Source organism: Cyprinus carpio, chromosome B17 (assembly GCF_018340385.1).
Source record: "Cyprinus carpio isolate SPL01 chromosome B17, ASM1834038v1, whole genome shotgun sequence".
NCBI classification, from domain to species: domain Eukaryota; kingdom Metazoa; phylum Chordata; class Actinopteri; order Cypriniformes; family Cyprinidae; genus Cyprinus; species Cyprinus carpio.
The window spans coordinates 14,034,515-14,055,884 of record NC_056613.1 but is presented as its reverse complement, the minus strand read 5'-3'; the positions used below and the strand labels follow the sequence as shown (position 1 = coordinate 14,055,884).

Below are 21,370 nucleotides of genomic sequence, written 5' to 3'. Positions count from 1 at the left end.
TTGTCACCATTTTTCAACAAATAATGACTTTGATCTGTTTCTCTGACAAAGCTTTTGTATGACTTCAGAAGACTGAATAATGACTGGAATAATGACTATTCATCTTTGGGCAGAATTTTCTGAAAATTCATATTCATATTCAATAGGTTCAAAGAGGCCTATGATAAGATTCAATCTGGTACACAATGCATAGTTCAATCATTTAGATGGCAGCAGAATCTTAACAGATAACATTCAGCCTGTGATGGACGGGCAGGAAGTAAAGGTTCTCCACACAGTGATGGTCAAGTGAGCACTTCCTGTGAGTGAAGGAAGATGATGACAGCAGAGTCCATTCTATCTGCCGTTAAACCGAGAACACACACACTCATCTGGGGAATGAGTTGTGAGTCTTCAGCCATCTCTTTCTATGAAAGCTGTGTTTCAATCACTGGAAACCGCTCTACCTCAGAGAGAGAGCAGCTCATTAATCCTCAGGCTGACTTCGCATTGGAGATGGTGTTATTCCATGAAGGTGATCAATCACCTGCCCAAGCTGAGGCCACATCTCTCTCGCTCTCTCTGGGCTCCTAAACTGCTTCTGAAAGCCTCTGATGGATGCTTGGTGAGGGGCTGCAGCTCTCCGCTCGGGCAGGTGAAACCCGCATTAACATTTCCACTGCTCTCTCTTGCCTCCTACTCTCACAGGACACACTCCCCTGACAATATCATTCCATTTCTGATAATGTATGTGTGTGTGTGTGTGTGTGTGTGTGTGGCTGGTGACTCACCAGGTTTAGAAGAAAAAACAGAGGCTGCTCTGATAAGGTCAGACTTCACACAACCGCTGCAGGCAACTAAATTACCTCTCTTTATTCATGGAGCATTCACCTCCACACTCCACACACATACTCACCAATCCACCCACTAATACACATACACACACAACCTAAAGGGAAAGTCCCTTAGAAAAGTCACCCGAACACCAAAAAATCAGAGTACGTTATTGCTCATCTTTTTATCTATTTATCTGAAATAAGTGGTACAAATCACTGTAGATGAGAATGGGGAAATATGAGCATAAGCTGTTTGAAATGGTATAAATGTCCATAAAACCATAGAGGCGTTTCCCTCATTTTGCAACTTTATCTCCTACATAATGTTCCAAATTATATGAGACAGATGGACATTATATAACGTTTACACTGGAAGTGTGAGAATTTAAATGAGAACAACAGCCTTCTGTGATGGTGATAAAACTCTGAAATAACACCAATGTCTGGTTTATTCAAAGAGGACATCTGACTTCACCTTTCTTCAGTGACATGCTAAACCTACACTTTTTTAAAGAAATTAGTACTTTATTAGTATTATTCAGCAATAATGTATGTTACAAAAATCTTTTCAAATAAATGTTTTGGTTAAATTAAGCAGCTATATTCAACATTGTTAATAATAACCATATCAGCTTGATTTCTGAAGGATCATGAGACACTGAGTAATGACTTCTGAAAATTCAGCTTTCCAGTCACAGAAATAAATTACACTTGGTATTAGTATTTCACAATATTATTATTTTTTACAATATTTTGGATCAGATAAATGCTGTGTTGGTGAACTGAGACTTCTTTCAAAAACATGAAATCATACCCAGCCCAAATTTTTAAAGGCTAGTGTAGTTTTAACATAAAATGTAAGCTAATATATTTACATGTGCTGATTGTTAAACAAATACAGTAATTTAGATGTGTTCTAATTGCCTTTAGCCTAATAATTATCAAATTTGTGTAAGTAAAATCTGAAATGTTGATATTCTTCTCTCCTAGTCTTTCCTTTTTTGGGGAGAATAGGAAATATGCAAATGAGAGAAATGGGGGGGGGGGGGTTGCCATCAGGAGCCTAAAGTCGTGTTTAGAGCCTGATTTAACACTCCTCCCCACCGGTAGCCTGCTGAATGCTATAGTGAGTATGTTGCCCCTGTGAGGAGACAGAGCTCAACTGAGTCACTCCTGATTCTGATGAAAAATGACAGCACACGGGCAAAGATGCCAGCGCTCACTGTGTAGAACAAAAGAGAACGAGGGATGAAACAAACATCATGTGTTCTATTATGAATAAGAGTCAAAGATAAAAAGCTTGAAAATGGCCACACAATGCTGATTTCTTCAGACTCTAACTAACTCTTGTAAAAAACCTAAATAAATTCATTTTGATGGCAGCATATTGTACAACAAAGCAACCAGCTTTCAGTCTTAATATAGCTAGCTGATCATACAGTACATAAAGATCACAAATATTTCCACAGCTCTACAAAACACAAATGCAAGAAAGCAAAGTCGTAGTAAAAATATCCTCTTTCAACAACCCTCATCTGCATTTTTTAGCTTTCCTAGTAAAACTGTCCTCCATAATCTTATAATCCTATAAGCATCACCTTCACTCAGTGATGCCACAAACATTCACAGAAAATGAAGATGTTGTTTTAATAGTCTTAATCTAAACCTGGATGAGCCATGTGCTGTAGGAAAAGTGATAAAACATTTTAATAATACATCTGTCGTTTCAATTTGTACCAGAATGAGTCATTTCTGTCAATACGTTTACCACACAGTACACTGGCAAGTGAAATTAACAAAGGCTCAAGGCAAACTGCCACTGTAAGTGATAATATTGTCCCAGATATTTCAAATGTGGGAGCAAAATGTGCAATGGAAATATATAGTGTATTTAATTTTATTTATTTTTTATTTTTTTATATATATAATATGCTATTTTAGGTCTTTTCTATTCTGTCTTGTTATATTATGCCTCTGAACATCTGTAGCAGATGATATAACTAAATGCCAGTCAATATGAATAAAGCAGTTGATATAACTAAAAGCCATAGAATGTCTTATATGGTTAGAAATAATTCCAGGAGGCAAATACTACTTAATAATAAAAAATAATTTCTAACACACTGTACACTAAACTGTAAGTCCATTGTGGGTAATGTGGAAACCTCATACAGCTGCTCCACATTCAGTGAAAATCTGTCGTCTGTTTTGTCACTTTGCACATGAATGTAGTATAGTGAACACTCTTAAATGAATTAGAGGAGGACATTATTGTGTTTCACATGCTACAAGCAGTGCTGGTATTTGGATAAATAATGTTTGTAGCTCTTTGTGTTACGCGCACACACACACACACATCTGGTCACCGGTGCTGACTTTTTGCTGAGCCAGCTCAATGAATCAAGCACATTGATCAGTCTTGCCACACTTTACATTTACTGCCATGATCAGTAATCAGACCTGCATCTATTCAGGACTGTGCAGACCAATTTAACAGCGCTCTTAAGAATAACACCTATGATTGTGAACCATCAGCACATTCACTGCAATCTACAAAGGCATCTGGACACCTTTAAGAGTGTGTATCCTTGCAGATGTGTGTAAGCTGGAGATTTTTTGACTGTTGGTCAGCAGTTCTGTTCAGATTGTTGGTCTTATATTGGAACACCATGAGATGATCAAGCCAGAGCTGCGTTCATCATCACAATAAGCCCATAATGTTTGTCATCTTCAGCAGATGACAAGATACTGCATCTTTTGGCTGACAAAAACTGAGGCAACATCCCACTGCTGATTTCAAGCTTAACAGCCACCACAAGTTTCATCAGGTGACAAAAAAAGAACACATTTGATTATGCATGTACTGTATGAATTTAGGTGTGACATTCACACAAAAAAAATAAAACAGCTGGCACATTTTTCTCTCTCTCACACACACACACACACACACACACACACACACACACACCTGGAACCTCTTGCTGAGATCCAGGGCATATCTAAAGCAGCTGAGTGTGATTTCATCTACATTCTCTGAACCCAATTAAAAATAATAAACAAAAATGACGTGTCAGTTATAAAAGTGAGTTTAATACACTTTTGTGTATCAGAAACTGACAGTAGTTTTAGCTTTTAGTCAGGCTTGAATATAAATTTGTCACCATAATCTGATCATCTATAATTACAAGAAAGGATGATTATTCTTTAGACAACTGTTTCACGTAATTAAAAAATGAGCTAGAGCCATTCTGTTCATTATTTCATTTAGCTATCTAAATGCTCTATTGTTAATTCCACTGAACCGCTGATTTGTGGTTTTTGCTTGAGTAATCAGAACAATTAATTGCCGAGGACCAACATCTCAGAAAGCCTAATCATCAAATCTACTGTATCTGCAATTGTTTTAGAGCTAGCCTTTGTGATTAACACATCAGGGGCGTTTTCTCAGGAGACAATTGAAGCAGAGCAAAAAGAAGAAAAAAAAACTGAATGACAAATGAATTGATTGTAGCAAAAAAAAAGAGAGAGAGAGAACAAATACAATTCAAATCATGTTTCATACATCACATTTCTCCAAAGTAACACTAAAGTAAAGTAACAGTGACTTCACCAGATAAATCATAAAAGCAGATAAAAGAAAATCATTGAATTCCAAAGAGAATGCAAACAAACTAATCTGATCTCACTCTGAGAACTAACTTCTAATGCTTTTGCCACATTTTGCATGGGCAGAAGAAAGAAAACTGCACAGAGAATGGAATATCAATTGTATAGAGATCATCAGGAGCCCAAAAGGCAACTGTCCTCTTCAGTAAAAGAGGAACCAAACAGTTAAAGTAACAGGTCACCCAAAAATTTACATTTTTCATTTACTCACCCTCATGTCATTCCAAACCTGTATAAGTTTCTTTCTTTTGTTGAACACAAAGAAGATATTTTGAAGAATTTTGAAGAACCAAACAGTTGGTCCCCGCTGACTTCCATAGTAGAGAAATAAATACTATGGAAGTCAACTGTTAGATTACCAGCTTTCTTCAAAATATCTTCTTTTATGTTCAACATAAGAAAGAAACTCATACAGGTTTGTAATACATGTGGGTGAGTAAACAATTACAAATTTTCATTTCTGGGTGAATTATCCCTTTAAGTAAGTTTGCAACAGAAACCACAATCACAATTCCTAATCAAAGTCGACAATATTAGAGAAGAGGGACATTCCCCTAGAAATATACACAAAGACTGCTCTTCAGAAGACAAAGTCTGCACTGCAGTGTTCAAAGTCTGAAAGATAAAACACATGTTAAAAGATTCAAAGAAACAAAAACATTTATTCAAGGAAAAGAGATATTTTTCTTTTTTGGCTGCCTTGTACGGTAGTTTCCACCAAGTTACTAGTCCAAAGGCTATGTTTACAGGCAACATAAAAATATTTAATGCAAGACTTTATATGCAAAACAACAACAACAACAACAACAACAAAAAACTCTCAAAAGTTGGTGGTTGAAGCTAACATTACGTATAATTATTTGATTGAATTTAGAACAAATATTAATTAGAAAAATATAATACCCACACGCTTCTCAAGACAGCATTATCACACAAATTGCAATTGCTTTGAATTTTCTGTGAGATAATCATGGAAACATTTGTATCATGGTCCACAAATGGGTGTAACCTAGGTTATGGGTTACAAACAGAGTGCTGTTAGCTAATGTGGTGAAATTTTTAAAGTTGGCTGGAAACCATGAGCCAGTGCACTATCAAGCAAGACACTTAACCTAAGGTTTCTCCACAAGGACTGTCCCTGTAATAAGTATAAAGTAAGTTCATTTGAATGAAATCGTCTGTCACAAGCATCAGCTAAAGAAAGAAAACAGGTTTAGTTGGAGTAATCACATAATGCATCCTTTTGTTATTTATTTGTTTAACCAGTCTCTTCTTTAGCTGATCCAATTCATTTAGGACTCCCAGTAGCCCACTCTTCCCAAAAGGTCAGGTCAACATAATGGCAATGTACGTCTTATAGATTTTTAAAGAAGAATGTCAGAGAAAGGACATTGTGCAGCATATTGGTATGATGTGACTTTTCTAGAGTGTATTGATTTCCTTCCAGCCATGATTCCTCATGTGCTAACAGCATGTGGGCGGTCACAAGGCCTTGAGAGATAACAGTCCATGACATCTGGATTATCCTATGGCTATGACCCTGCCTGAACCAGATTCAAGGGCACTCTCTGTCGTACTGTCATCTTGAATCGAGTTCACTGCTAAATCCTCACGTATCCATCTTCAGGCTTCAACAGGCTCATCTCACTCAAACTCTGCATTTCCTTTTGCTCATGATTGTTTCATTAGTTTTTCACTCATTGGTCTACATCCAATTTTTCTCCCTCCAGGATCCTATTTGCTTTTGAACCTAAAACAAATTGTTTTGATTTATTTTTTTCAACTTAGAATTTATTTTCTAATTTTTATTCTGAAAAGGTGATATTGACATTTTCCCTTCCTGCCAAATGGTTGTAAGTCGTCTTATCTCCAGAGCAGCTAGCATATGTTACGTATTGATTGTCTTTTGTCTGTGAAGCGCTAACCGCTATTGACAAACACATCCAATCATACTTTCCTAAGCTTGCTGTCCATAAAGACACAGAATCGAACCCCAATCATGGATCACAGATGCTATCTAATAGCTTTATCTGAGTCGTGCTCTAACTCTCACTATTTCCTTTCTATACCGTTGTCACTCATATCAGCCTCATCTTGGGCATCGACGTCACTCTCACTAAGACACCAAACCTGTTGAAAACTCACATTTATCTATGATTGTAATTTTACTCATACAAAGCCTAGGGTATTAGAAGGCAGTTAGAAGGCAGACACTATGTATGTTTAGCAACAAAAGCTGTTTCTGCTGTTATAAAAAATGCACCACGGATGTATCATGAAACAATGAGTACAAAAGGAGATCAATGATGTTCAGCAAGGTTTTTACTGAATAATGTCAATAATGAGTTAAATAGATTACGGAAAAAGCATATATCAGCTATTACATCCTGAAAAATATGCTTAAATATAGCCTAGATGGCATTTTAACAGAGAACTTAATTTAAAGAGGTAACGTCTTCCAGAGTGCCACTTTTTCTCAACACCACAAAAAAGGTCACAGAGAGCCCGAGATTGACATGCACAAACATTTTTTCTGAGTTCTGCCCATTATCCATTCATCTTTAAAGAAGCTTTTCATTACAAGGCGCTTTTGGAGATAAACTATAAAGCGCAAAGGAATCCACAACTATCTCATTTTAAAGTAAGAAAGCATTTAGAAGTTAGCGTGCATATGCAGCCTCTAAAGTACTAATCCACAGTTTCATGTTGCTGTTTGAAATGTGAAATGCACAAGAAAAGTGCCCAGGGAAAGGGGAGAAAGGTGAAAAATTATGCAGGCAATAACATTTCCAGATGCTATGTGTTCAGTCAAGGGCCTTCAGAGCAGAGAGGGTGTTTGATCAACAGTGCATGAGTGCTGAGATGCAGCCCTGTGACTGACATCCACAAATCCACTTCTCCAGCAGACTTGACAAGCGGATGGACGGACGGACAGATGGATAGAGACAGACAAGTAAATGGTCAGATGGATGGATGGATGCATCGATGGGCACACAAATGGATGGATGGAGACTGACAGCTACATGGATGAATGGATGGATGGATAGACAGATGTATGGATGAACAGACAGATGGATGGATGGATGGATGGATGGAATGGACGAATGGACAGATGGATGGATGGATGGATGGATGGATGGATGGATGGATGATGGAGAGATGGAGACAGACAGGCACATGAATGGATGAATGATGGTACAGGTACATGGATGAATGGATGGACGGACAGACGGATGGATGAATGGATGGATGGAGACAGATGGGAACATGGATGGGTGGACAGACAGATGGATGGATGGATGGATGGATTGTATATGAACAGATCGGATAGAGACAGACAAGTAAATGGACAAATGGATGAATGGATGCATCGAATGATGGTTGGATAGGATGGATGGAGACTGACAGCTAGATGGATGGATGGATGGATGGATGGATGATGGATGGATGGATGAATGGTTGGATAGACAGATGTACGGATGAACAGACAGACAGATGGATGAATAGACAGATGGACGGATAGATGGATGGATGGATAGATGGATGGATGGAGACAAACAAGAACATGGATTAATGGATTGATGAATAGAGACAGAAGGTACATGGATGGAAGGAAACAGTCAGAAAAACAGGTGAATGGGTGGATTGATGAATTAATGAATACACTGGTGAAGAGACACATATTAGATTGCAGGTTACTATTGTTTTGGGCCTCTGGCCCCTCCAGCTCTGAAATAAAAAACTGCTAACAAAAGGACTGTCACTGATTGGACCATGTAGGAACATCTACTGCTCCCCATAGGGATTTTTACTCTATTTCTTTCCCTTCCGTCCTCCAGAAATGCCTTTCATCCGTAACTTCTTCACGTTGACTGCCCCCTGGCATGGAAAGGGTGATGCTTTTCCCACTTTAAAAGAAGGTGTAGACCTCCACGTGGAAAAATAAAATGCTCTTCCACTCATCCTCTGTGGCAGGATAAATGGGAAAGAAGATAGTGATGCGAGGCCTTGTATTGATTCAGTTTCTATGGCCACAAATACCTGGCAGCATAATAAGCCTGTGTGCTTCAAGATTCACAGCTTTTAAGGCATCAAATGGCCTTGCTGTTATCAGCAAATCATGCTGCTCAACACACAGACTGGCTATTCATCAGCAACCACAGGAAAAGACCAGAGAGAGGTAGATTAATAGGTTTAGAGGCAGATCTCAGGCCAGTGGTGTGTGCTGAAGTGATGCTAAATGTCCAGGAATGTAAGTAGCTAGGTTATGTACGGCTCTTGATGGGGGATTTGTTTATGACCTGCAGAAAGTAATGAAGTAGCTCTCTGTCCGAGAGTGAAGGTACATGTCTTGCTGCAGTCAGCCAATGAAATAACAGACAGGCTTCCAAAAGACCAAATGATATTATGTCTAATGATCTAATGAGCTTAAAAAGTAGCGAAGCAAGTATCTACTGGCTATAATACTTATTTCTCAGTAGAAATTAAATTTACTTATGAAATAAATAATAATAAATAAAAAAAACTAATATATAAAACATTCATGTGATTAATTTAATACATCATACTGGGACAAAAAAAGTAACAGTATTAAGTTAAATAGTATTTGGCAGCCTGATGTTAACAAAAAATGTGGGAAGTATGTTTTTTCTCTTTGATAAGACCATTTTTTATCTTCAATTACAGTATGTTAGATTATATGGCTAGCTGCATTTTATAATTTGCATTTAGCACTGTTTTAGCCTTCTGTCTGCGACTCTATAAAGTAGATAAAGTTTCAAAGGGGAGAGCAGAAACAAAAAACAGGTCAAAAGCTTAGGCCCCCTTTCGATTCTCCTGACTGCAACTATATTCCTCTCATCCTATCAGAACATACCTGTGACCAAATTTTGGGTCACGACCCACCAGTTAAGGCTCTTGAAATAAATGTAGGCTACGCTTGTAAATTCATACTCTCCTCTTTAAGACCTACAGAACTTAACACACTCATGACAGTACAGCCTTGCAGAATGCACAAATATCAAAAAGCACTCCTCTACCAAACCCTCCCGTTCACAACAAGCATGAAAGTAAACACTCCCTGGCTGTGTCAGTCATTAATTTACACAGCGAACAGACATAAAAAAATGAAGGAGAATACAGAATGACATGAAAAAATATTCCAGTCTGCCTGCCTCTGTCTCTTTCTGGTGCAATTACTAACAGTAATGAAAGGCATTGTGTATTCGGTAAGACAGCGCTCGAAGATGAACTGCTGGTGAGTTTGACAGGAAACGTATGTGTAAGTAGATCTTTCTCATTTTTTGAAAATCTATGTGCACATGGAAGCACACACGCCGCAGACTGGATGACACGCTTTGTTGTACTGTATAACAAACTTTGCAGAGCTTCCCTCTGCATTGCATTTCTAAGAAGAGGGAGAGGTATGGGAGATATTAAACATCTCCAGTGATGAGCTTGCCATCAGAGAGAGAATGTGACTGCTGGATGAATCAGCCTCTGACTCTTCTACCTTTTACACACATAATGAGCGAAACACCTCTAAATGTTTAATGCAGCCAGCAGGATATGTGGGCTGCTGTGTCAATATACTGTGGATTAGCAGATTTGAAAGTAGGACCACATCAATTTGTAGATGACGATAATCTCCGCTCTGTTAACAGACAGCAAGTTTTTCCTGCAATGTGCCAAATTCGGCAAACAGAGCTGGTCCAAGCAGCCATCCAATTTTAACAGATTTATAATCAAGAATTGTTGTTAAAGAAATCACAGTGCAATGGGATGGTTTGCCAAAAAGAAATTAAAATTCTAACATAATTTAGGGGCCATTCACACAAAATGTGACCCTGGACCACAAAACCAGGCTTAAGTTGCTGGGGTATATTTGTAGCAATAGCCAAAAATAAATTGTATGGGTCAAAATTATTGATTTTTCTTTTATGCCAAAAATCATAAGGATATTAAGTAAAGATCATGTTCCATGAAGATATTTTGTAAATTTCCTACTGTAAATATATTAAAACTTAATTTTTTATTAGTAAAATGCATTGCTAAGGACTTCATTTGGACAAATTTAAAGGTGATTTTCTCCATATTTCAATTTGTTTGCACCCTCAGATTCCAAATTTTCAAATAGTTGTATCTCAGCCAAATACAGTCCTATCCTAACAAACCATATATCAATGTGAAGTTTTTTTATTGTTGTTTCTGGTGATGTTTTTGTCTTATTTTTGTTAAATTGACCCTTATGACTGGTTTTATTGTCCAGGGTCACAAATGTGTTTTTGTGTTTAAAAACGTGACACCCAGAGAAGTGAAATCAATGTTTCAGAACTATTAATTTCAGCACCATGTTTTGATAACTGTCAGAAACATAATCTAGCACATTTACATTCAAAAACAATAGTTCCGTGTGAACGGCCTCTTACTCACTCACCCTCATGTTTCAAATCCAAACCCATATTATCTTGTACCATGGAACAAAAAATGACATTTTAAATACTGGCCTGCTGGTCATGTTATTTGCATGCAATTAAAATTAACAAGGAGCTTTTAAGCTGCAAAAAAAGACATAAAAGCACCATAAAATATCTTTATGTATCCCAAAAATAATGAAATAGTTAACCAACAAAAAAATATTTTATTTCCTCAAAATAGAGAAAATGAGTCCTATTTTATAATTATTTTATGGTGCTCTTTTGTCTTTTTTTGGAGTGTAACAAGCCACTGGTTACTATCTACCTTTGTTGTATCCACACGCAGATGTAAGCAATTTCCTGTCAATGTGCAGGACATCTGATCCATTGTCCACTATAAATAACTAGAGGAATGACAGTAAATATAAGTGTGATGAGAGGGACGGGGCCGAGAGCCGTGGGAACGGAGCGAGGACGGTGGAGTAAATGCTAATGCACGACACTTGCGCCACTCACTGGTCTCGAGTCCCACAGAGGAGCTCCAGAAGGATAAAAGGAGGAGTGAGGACAGTGCAAGACGAGAGAGGACTAGGCCTGGACTTTGTTTTATGTTTTGGTTCTGTTTGTGCGCCACATTCATCCGTGAGGGGCTGTCGCGCTCTTTTGTGGGATTTTTATTATTAAAGTGTTGTTTGAATGTTCCCGCCTCCTTCGTCCCGAACTACAAACGTTTGTTACAGTAAGACAGTAAATGTCAAAACAGTATGTCAAAAACTTTTGCACTACCAATTAGTGTTTATGATTATAAATATAAATAAAATATTATGCGACACCGGTTTGCAGCATTAAGTAACATACTATAACAGAATGCTTCATACAGCTAAAACAAGGCTTTGTTTTTCAATGAGAAAAGAAAGTCTTATGGTGCGTTCCAAATAGGATATATCGCCCTCCGTAGTGCACTTTGGAGTGAAAACAATCATGGCTGCCATATTGAAGGGTCGTTCCAAACCGAAGTGCTTAAAACTGGCCACTTGAAAGGGCCCTTCGGAATGATGGATTTCGAAGGTTACAATTGATGGACACTTCACGCTCCCATGATCCTTTGCGCAGATTCTTTGCATGATGACGGCTCCTCCATATCGGCACTTGATTATGATGCAGTTGTTTGGTCCCCTACACCAGTGGTTCTCAACCACATTCCCGGAGGACCCCCAACACTGCACATTTTGCATGTCTCCTTTGTCTGACACACCCATTTCAAGTCTGTGAATCTCTAATAATGAGCAGGTGACCTGAATCAGGTGTGTTTGATTAAGGAGACATGCAAAATGTGCAGTGCTGGGGGTCCTCCAGGAATGTGGTTGAGAAGCACTGCCCTACACTAGTGGTTCCCAATCCTGGTTCTGGAGAACCCCCAACACTGCACATTTTAGATGTCTCCCTATTCAAACACACCTAATTCAACTCATCAGCTCATTAGAGAAGACTCCCAGACCTCAAATGTGTGTGTCAGATAAAAGAGACACCAAAAGTGTGCAGGACCAGGATTGGCAACCACTGCCCTACACCCTTCAACCCTTCGAAGCTTTCACTCCGGAGGGTAGACCCTTTGAAGGGATTAGGGCATAGGGATGTGCCCTTCCGAATGGAATGCAGGGATAGGTTTGGAGTGACATGAGGATGAATAAATTTTAGAATCTGAATCTTTATTCGAACTACCTCTGTAATGTTTTGACCTTAAATTTAATTATATTTTACCATACCAAACTATCCTCATGACAACTTTACTTCCCTAGAGGTGAAGCGTGAGGAAAACTGCACAGTCCAAAATATATTTGCACCTTCTGAGCGGGACAATGAGCAAACAAAACAGCTGTTTAGCTTTAAGAAAGACTTATAATTTTAATTTAAGAGTAAGATGGTTGTCATACTGATGTGAGTTGATGGCTATAATGAGGAACAGTCATAAATTAACAGACATGCCCTCAACAACACTCAGCATCTCCTGTGAGGGACCACAGTCTAGATCACAACCTTAATTAGCACATAGGGGAAATTTAGGTCAGTTTAAGCACAGGAGTGAAGGTTTAGCCATGAGTTAAGGAGGGTAATTAATTAATCACATGCAGATGCTAAACAGGCTCATTAGTGAAAGTAACTGTGGGCTAAAGGACTTTGTGTGTTTGTGCATGTGTTAATAGTTGTGAACATAAAGACACAGAATAAATGAACACAATCCATGTTGTGAAATAGCTCATTTGTGTGTGGATGTAACCTAACAAATGCAGTTTGTGTAGGACAAAAAAATGAATGTAAATTATATATAATCTGTCAGATTATTTCTCTAAATCCATCCTTATGGCTTTATGTTTCAAAATGCTTCTCTCAACTACTGCAGAGATTAAATCTAAAATAAGAAAATACTATCTTTCAACAAGGCGATAAGAGCTGCCAGTTTAAACTGATGGGCTTTTATACTTGTTACGGGCATCTAATACATCTTCATCTCTGGCCAACTCATAGACACTATCAAGAGACGGGCCCATTTTAGGCAATTATATCGCAGCCTGCACTGATGGGGGTGATGTCGTGGGGCACAATGAGAATGATGGGTAACTGTCAGCTGTGTGGTGAAAAATGGGACCCACATTGTGTTGAAATAAATGTCTAAAGCAAGCAGAAACTCCATTTTGAAGTGACAGTTTGTTTTGTAGATGCTAGTATATGTGCAAAAAAGAGAGAGAGAAAGAGAAAAAGAAAGACAGAAGAATGCATGAAATCAATGCATGGGAATGATGCATCTTCATGAATCCAAAATGCATGTTCCCATGTATGAAACAGTTCATGAAATCACTAATGACCTGTGTTAATAAATGTAACTGAAACTTTGTGTATGAAACAAATTTGGAAACTGTTTTTTAAACAGTAGGACATTAAACCAGTACAAGCCCGTTAGAACAGAAACTACACCATTAAAGGGTTAGTTCACCCAAAAATGAAAATTCTGTCATTAATTATCAGTGTATAATCAGCGTTGTTTATGTTCAGCATGTGTGCTTTCTCTTGAATGTAAACAACACTGATTGCGTTAAATACGTTCTGGGGAAAGAGCGCACATGGCGTCGTGGTACTCTCCAAAATGGCGGAAGACAGTAACTCGGGGAGAAGTATTGTTGGATAAATAATGTTATTTTTGTTTTCTTTGTGCACAAAAAGTATTCTCGTAGCTTCGCAAAATTAAAGTTGAGCCACTTTTGTCACATGGACTGTTTTACCAATGTCCTTTATATGTTTCTGCGACTGGGAACATTGCAGTTGTGTTGCTGTCTATGCAGGGCCAGAGAGCTCTCAGATTTCATCAAATATATCTTAATTTGTGTTCCGAAGATGAACAAAGGTCTTGGGGGGGTTGGAACAACATGAGAGTGTGTAATGACAAAATGTTCATTTTGGGGTGAACTCCCTTTAACACAGATAATAGTAACATTGATATGTGCAGAAGAACATTAATACAGAACACTAGCACTAAGTTATCCCACAAAGAATCGTCAGATTGTTTACATGACTCATGATTTTTCCTTCATTTTCGAAGGTTGCACCCTCCAGAAATTGCATTTGTCGGCTGCATATGTCATTAAGGCTACCTCTTTTCAGAAAAGTAATCCAAAATAAGATAGCATTTACAATAATTCATGCCTCACATACAATAACAGTCAACTATTTTATATAATTTTTATAACGGTTACTTAATACTGACTATAGCGCGAGCATTTAGCATTCGAGCGTGGGCTGTGAAAGACATATTGGTTGGATACACTGAACCATAGACTGTGAACGAATAAGCCCACTTTGCTAAACAAGTCTGAACAAGACTCAGAGAGGCACTCGATTAGACATCTCATTTAGTGAACCAAATTAATGAACAGGCATATCTAGTAGTAAACGAACTGAATGAACAAAGTATCTCTTTTCGTGACCATCAAAACTACGTTCACATCAAGGCAAATTAACCATCCATAAACAAAAGACATTCACTTGTCACTACCTACTAGTGTAATGATAGCAATCCGAGTTAAAAGGATTGAGTCATTAAGATGAATCAAAATCCCCAGCAACGTTTGACTCGTTTGATGCAGATGGCAAAATAGATTGACAGTAATATGCCATACTTTATGCAGGTATTATTTATGGTTACTGGAATTTGGAAATACTGTGTGTTCATCTGTGTTCATTATCAGTATATTTTGGTATTAGTTTAACTAGTAGTGCTCCTGACTGTAAATTTAGGTGGGCCAGATTCTGGGTCGTATAGCATTAATATTTGAAAAACATTTTGTAAGCTTTATATTATAATCTCTGAACACATGGGGGCAAAATTTTGGCAGAGATGTCCTTGCCTTATCCTGTGGGTGTCTAATGTTGATTGACATGCTCGAAGTAATGTTGCACGCATTAAATGCTGTATGATAATTGCCTTATCACCTCCAAATGTTGATTTAGAACAGGGGTCTCCAACCCTGCTCCTGGAGAACTACTGTCCTGCAGATTTCAGCTCCAACCCCAATCAAACACACCTTATCCAGCTAATCAAGGTGTTCAGGGCTGCTACTTGCTAATTACAGAGCAGGTGTCTGGGTTGGAGCAGCTGCAGGATGGTAGCTCTCCAGGAGCAGGGTTGGAGATCCCTAATTTAGAACGTTACAAATTGTGGAGAAATTTGGGTGAGGAAAGAAGATCATACGTCTATTTTCAGAATAAACAAAACAAACACAACAGAACAATATAAAGGCTATTCATGTGAGCACATTTAAACTAAAGGATTAAGTTTTAGTAGTCTAGAGTTAGTAGTCTACTTTGTTAATTTGATCCACTACTCCACATAGAGAGAAAAAAAAAAACAGACATGCCAACTAGTTACTGACCTGATGCAGACACATTGCTGAAGCGGATTGATATTGTCTTGGTGGAGTGAGGTTCACGTAAAGTAAAGTGAAAATAAGCGGGGCAGTCTCAAATCTGCCCCAACGGCTCTCAATTAGAGTGCGCTGCAGTTCCCCTTTTTACCACAGATTTACGTTGCAAAATTATGGGGCGCAGTTGAGCTCGGGAGGTCTCAGGCACTGTCTGCCCCGCTTGTATTAGTATTATGTATCATGCGAGGGATTTTAATATATACTGTTTACTTTACTACTTAAAATAGTCTAGAAAATCCTAAAAATATTTGTTGCAGAATGCTGAACACATTTACAATGTATTATTGATTCAGTTTATTTAGAGGTCTATGTTTTGGATGAATATTTTCCCATATAGACGAGCCGCGCCTGAGTTTAACTAAAATATATATTATATAAAAAAAAAAACACTTCAAACCAAGAATAACAAATCACCATACACTCACCACTGAATTCTTCATGGTGGATTTCACCGTAAACCCCTCCGTTTTCAGTTCTCCTTTAGCCAAAGGATGAAATGTTCTCATTTTCGTACACATTGCTAACTAAACAGAGTTTAAACTCAAAAATAGCAATACAAATTAAAAGACTAAAATTGCACGTTGAACCCCTTCTAACTCAATGGCGTCGCATTAGTGCTTGTCTGTTTGTGTTGCCATGAGGACTCAGTTAAGGACGCGCTGCGGTTGCTATGGAGGGTAAAAACAAACCCGGATGTACATCTTGCTATGGAACAACTCGCGCTCTGTAGTCGTTTATCAAACGTCATTAAAAACGAAAGGGAGATGGGAAATTATAGAGTAGCAAAATGATAATCAATACGGGAAAGCATTATTATGTTCCAGTGATGTATGGGAGTGCATGAGGAATCTCTGCACATCTTTTATTCAGTCTAATTAGATTTTGTTTTTCCAATAAATATTTTAAGAGTTTTGGGTTTGGCTCACCTTTGTAGTTTTAAAAGTAGACACGTGAGACCGAAACAGCAAATAACATCTTATGTGTCTGTCCAGGGACAATTTTAAGGGTCTAATGAGTCAACTAGTGCTGTGGTTCTCAACCTTTTTAACAATATAACTTTTGTCATTTAATTTAACATGCTTTGATATTTAATAATAATTTAATAATATTTTTGACATTACAGCGAAACAAAATAAACAGCTTTTTTAGGATACACATGACCATTATACCCTATGAAAAAGAAAGAAAAAAATGCCTAATTGTTTTGCATTTTTAACATTTTACTCAAGTTAGATTTTTAAAATATTAATAGGCTATGTTTATTATTAAATGTAATAAATATTATAATAATTCATATTTTAAATATTATTTAAAAATAATACTATAATAAATTAATATTAAATATTATTTCAAATCCTTTTAGTTCATCTTTTGGCCCACTTAAAAGTTTCCTGATGCCTCTAGTGGTTGAGAATCACTGTCGTAGTCACCTTAGGGCCTCCCTCAGCACAAGGCCTGGGAAAAACATTCCCAGTTTCCCACCTCAATGACGGCACTGTGTCCGTCCTGAATGATACGCTTATGCAGTGATGCTGTATCCTACAGGTTTACTAGCACATTGTCTGCTAAATCTAGAGAGAATTTCACTGCACTAAATCATTCCACTATAAGAGTTTGGCACTTTTAATCTCTGGTGTGTCTTTGCCTCTGGACTCTTCGCAGCAGTAGGCTACAGTAATTAATCTTCAGTGTGGTGTGCAAGCAGTTTCTCTGAAAACTCCTATTTGGTTTTTATGACTCCTCCGAGGAAGGAAATGCTGTGTATTTGTGTGTTTGAGGGGAAATATTTGCAAAGTTATACTCCGTATACTCCATTTGTGATCATTTTTTAATGCATCAAAAATATTTTACATGACAATCTCATGCTAAAAGACCCTAAACAAATCAATTAACTGTGTTATTTATAGTTATCCGCCTTATTTGTTTGCCTGTCTCATTAAAACGAAAATACACTGGACAGTTTCACATATTTTTACTGTTATCATGCTGTTTTTCCATATGACATCGCTAAAAGAATTGCCCTCAGACACAAACCATTAGGTGCTGAGTGCGTGGGCCTCATTTATGCCATTCTCATGGCACTAATGATGTGTATGTGTGCGAGACCCATTTTGAAGTGCCAAGGTCTCAGTCCCACTGCCTCCGCCGCACACACATGATATGTGTGTAATGAGTAAACAGCAGACCTTCATCTTCATCATCACGGCCTCCGCTCGCGTTTGATGTGTGTCTCATTTGGCCGTTTTTCTCAGGGCTGATGTGGCATCCACTGACACAGGCAGCAATTAGACAGCGATCACCAGAAAGTTTGGTGCTGCAGGACCATTAACAGAGGAAAATGCACACCTCGGAGTAACAGAAGCTGGGCTGGACACACACAACACAACCGACAGGACTCATCGGATATGCCAATCAGCATCCCCCAAACGGCCCATTAGGGCTGCGGGTTCGAGCTTCTCTGCAGGACAGCCACAGATATGACACATCAGCAACTTGACTTTGTCAGGAAGTAAAACTGTGACTGTAACAAAGAGAAAACAGGATGGTAAACAATGCATCTGAGAGTACATTTCTGTGTAGCATCACAAAAAGTCATCAGCATAAGAGTTTGCTTCAGATTCCACGAGCAAGTAGCAATACTCTCTCATGTTTGGTTTTATTGTTTGTGCACTTGTCTTCTCCTTTCCGCTGGCGTTTCGTTGCTGTGTTGTGAGAATATGCTAATAATTCAGGAGCTCAAAAGCAGTTGCGTATCATATTCTGGTGAATATCTGCACTAGTGAATGATCAAATGTTAAGAGTTATGAGTACAAAATGAATAAATATATTTAAATATATATTCAAATATATTTACACACCTCACCTTTTGAATCTTTGCGGTGTGTAGTAATAAGATTTTTTTATCTTTTCTCTTATGCCTACAAAGGCTGAATTTATTTAATACAAAATACAGTAAAAGCTGTAATATTCTAAAAGTTGTTTAGAATCTGTCTCCTCTTTAAGGCAGTGAAAAACAACACACTCTTAGACAATATTCCAATGATTAGATCAATACTACAATCAATATCCTACAGGGACATATTGAGGCCTTTAATTTGTTTTGTTTTCTATTGTTGTCATCCACGGTTGGCCTGTTTTAATATTTTCTGGTGATTATTTGCTCATTCTGTTCGAATCCAGTCTCTGATCCGACTGACTGCCCCTTTTGACTTTTTTCATTTGCCTGAGAATTATTAACTGAGCTTAACTTAAAAGCCGTAGAATAAAATTCTAATTTAGATGGGATTTTTTTAAATCAGATGGGGCTACTTTCTTTAATCAATGAATCCCTGGGAAACTGCTTAAAACAGCATCTGAAATCATCTATTTTAGCCTATATCTAAAGTCAACATGAATTGCCATTACTTTCATAATGTAATGAATAAACAGGATATTCAATGAAAAATAAAGTAGAATAGAACTTGATGTTGTCCATCTGGAACTGGCTGGATGGTGAAATATGGGTATTACATATTAAAATTGGCCAAAACAATGCCTACAAAGCTATCTGGAATCTAACAGAAAAGGAAAGTTGTTACAGAGGAGGAATTTTTTCCATTTTGACAAAAATGCACCAAATACATTTTTACAAAAAAAAGATAAAGTCACATTTACCATTGCTCTATGAAACTTTGCATGCACAATTCAATAATTTCTGTCAACGTCTCTGTGAGCGGTGCTTCATAAATCTCTGTGACAATAGACAACATAACTTTTGCAGTGTTCTGGTGGCTCAGTGGTAGAGCATTGCGTTAGGAGCGCAAAAAGTTGTGGGTTCGATTCCCAGGGGAACACATGTTAGGTAAAAAAAATGTATAGCCTGAATGCACTGTAAGTCGCTTTGGATAAAAGTGTCTGCTAAATGAATAAATGGAAATGTCTGTCAGTCATATAATGACAGTCAATGGGCTTTGAGAGTTAAAAAAAACACACAGACAAAACCAAAATTAAACCCTGCAGCTTATGACGATACATTGAGGTCTGAAGACACAAATCGATTGGCCTGTGCAATAAACTGATTTAATAAACAGGGTTTAATTTGGTTTTTGTCTGTGTATGTTTATTTTACTCTCAAAGCCATGGAGCCCATTGACTGCCATTATATGACTGATAGACTGCAACGGTTTGAGTTAAAAATCTTTGTTTGTGTTCTACTGAAGAAACAAAGTCACCTATATCTTGGATGTCCTGGAGGTAAGCAGATAAACATAAAATTTTCATTTTTGGGTGAACTATCCCTTTAATACTTACATTAGATGTTGAACTGACAACCAAAATTTAACCCATGACATTGTGTGCCTGCTGGGTAGACAACTGCAATTTTGCTAATCTAATCTATGAAAACACCTTAAGAAAGTAATATTGTCAGTTCTGATTCATATTATATTACCTGCTGAATTTCATTCTTGGACAGATTTTGGAGGTCTTCAGTGGGGTCTGCTATATTTCACTGATCTTCATGGTGATAGGCAAGTGTTCCCAGGTGAATCTTGAGAAGATCAAATAGGTCTCCACACATATTATGTTCCCTTGGTGACACCTGAAAGGTACAAAGCAACAGTCAGTGGACTTTATGCACTTCACTTGAATCAACCTACTGTGAGAATTTTGCTGTTGTAGAAACGCAAAATTGGCTTTAAATTAAATAAAGGTTTAAATTAAGACCTAAATGTGATGCAAACGTTCACATATAGATGTACAGTAAGTTTTCCCATTAGAATGATGTTTGGTTGAAGACTGATTTCTTTATTCACTCTCTTATTTTTTTCTTACTTCCCTCTCTCTCCACCTCAGCAGTCTGAGCAGATGGCGTTTAAGTAAAATGTTATTAGCACCTCCTTGCAATCACACACAGCAGCAGACTCTCTGAGCCTAGCGCACAGGTGAGAATGATTAACATAAAGGAATCAAAGACTTACACAAGCTGAAGCTGCTCGTAACGGCGCTTTCAAGCAGTTTTCATTTCATAGCAGTTTTAGCACAACAGTTTAAAACAACCGGTTAAAAAATATAAATATATAAAAATCTTATTGCCAACATGACATACACCTCTGGCTCAAGCTGAATCCATGCTGTCCCTGCTCACAAACTAACATACGAAGGCCCGTGGCTGAGATGAGCTGTAACTCTGTCTGGAGAGAAGTTTCACACTTGAAGTCAGCTCAGGCCTCAGGGCTTAAGGGTCTGTTTTTTAGAAAACCAGAACATTTATTTCTCTCTGTTATTGCAGCTTTGCAGAAATATAATAAAATATTTTAGGTTGCTTATACCTCAAAAGATCTCAACATAAAATATCTTTACCTCAGTTTGTAATAATATGTCATGAAAACCATTAAGAGCATTAAATATATATTAGTGCTGTCAAACGATTAATCGTGATTAATCGCATCCAAAATAAATGGTTTTGTTTACATAATATATGTCAGTGTGTTGTGTATATTTATTTTATATATATATA

The 21,370-nt window shown here is 37.6% G+C and overlaps 1 protein-coding gene and 1 long non-coding RNA gene across 4 annotated transcripts in view; both read right to left on the bottom strand.

The window, feature by feature from the left end:
* The window catches only part of pacrg (PARK2 co-regulated), a 95,826-nt gene extending 79,307 nt beyond the window's left edge, over positions 1-16,519 (bottom strand). The window contains exon 1 of one of the 2 annotated variants that reach the window (XM_042742407.1): positions 16,299-16,519. In XM_042742407.1, coding sequence (XP_042598341.1) covers positions 16,299-16,391 — 93 coding nt within the window. In that variant the 5' untranslated portion in view covers positions 16,392-16,519. Of the gene's footprint in view, positions 1-15,822; positions 15,941-16,298 lie in introns of those variants that run through there. The other variant, XM_042742408.1, reaches the window with a different exon arrangement.
* Positions 16,520-17,537: 1,018 nt separating this feature from the next.
* Positions 17,538-20,761, bottom strand: LOC122140225. Of its 2 annotated transcripts, none has more exons than XR_006156919.1 (3): positions 20,686-20,761; positions 20,303-20,452; positions 17,538-18,394 (listed from the first exon to the last, which is right to left on the bottom strand). It is a non-coding gene; the product is annotated as an uncharacterized LOC122140225 (long non-coding RNA). The 2 variants fall into 2 exon arrangements; XR_006156918.1 differs by having other exon boundaries at positions 17,539-18,394; positions 20,578-20,692.
* Between the last annotated feature and the right edge of the window lie 609 nt (positions 20,762-21,370).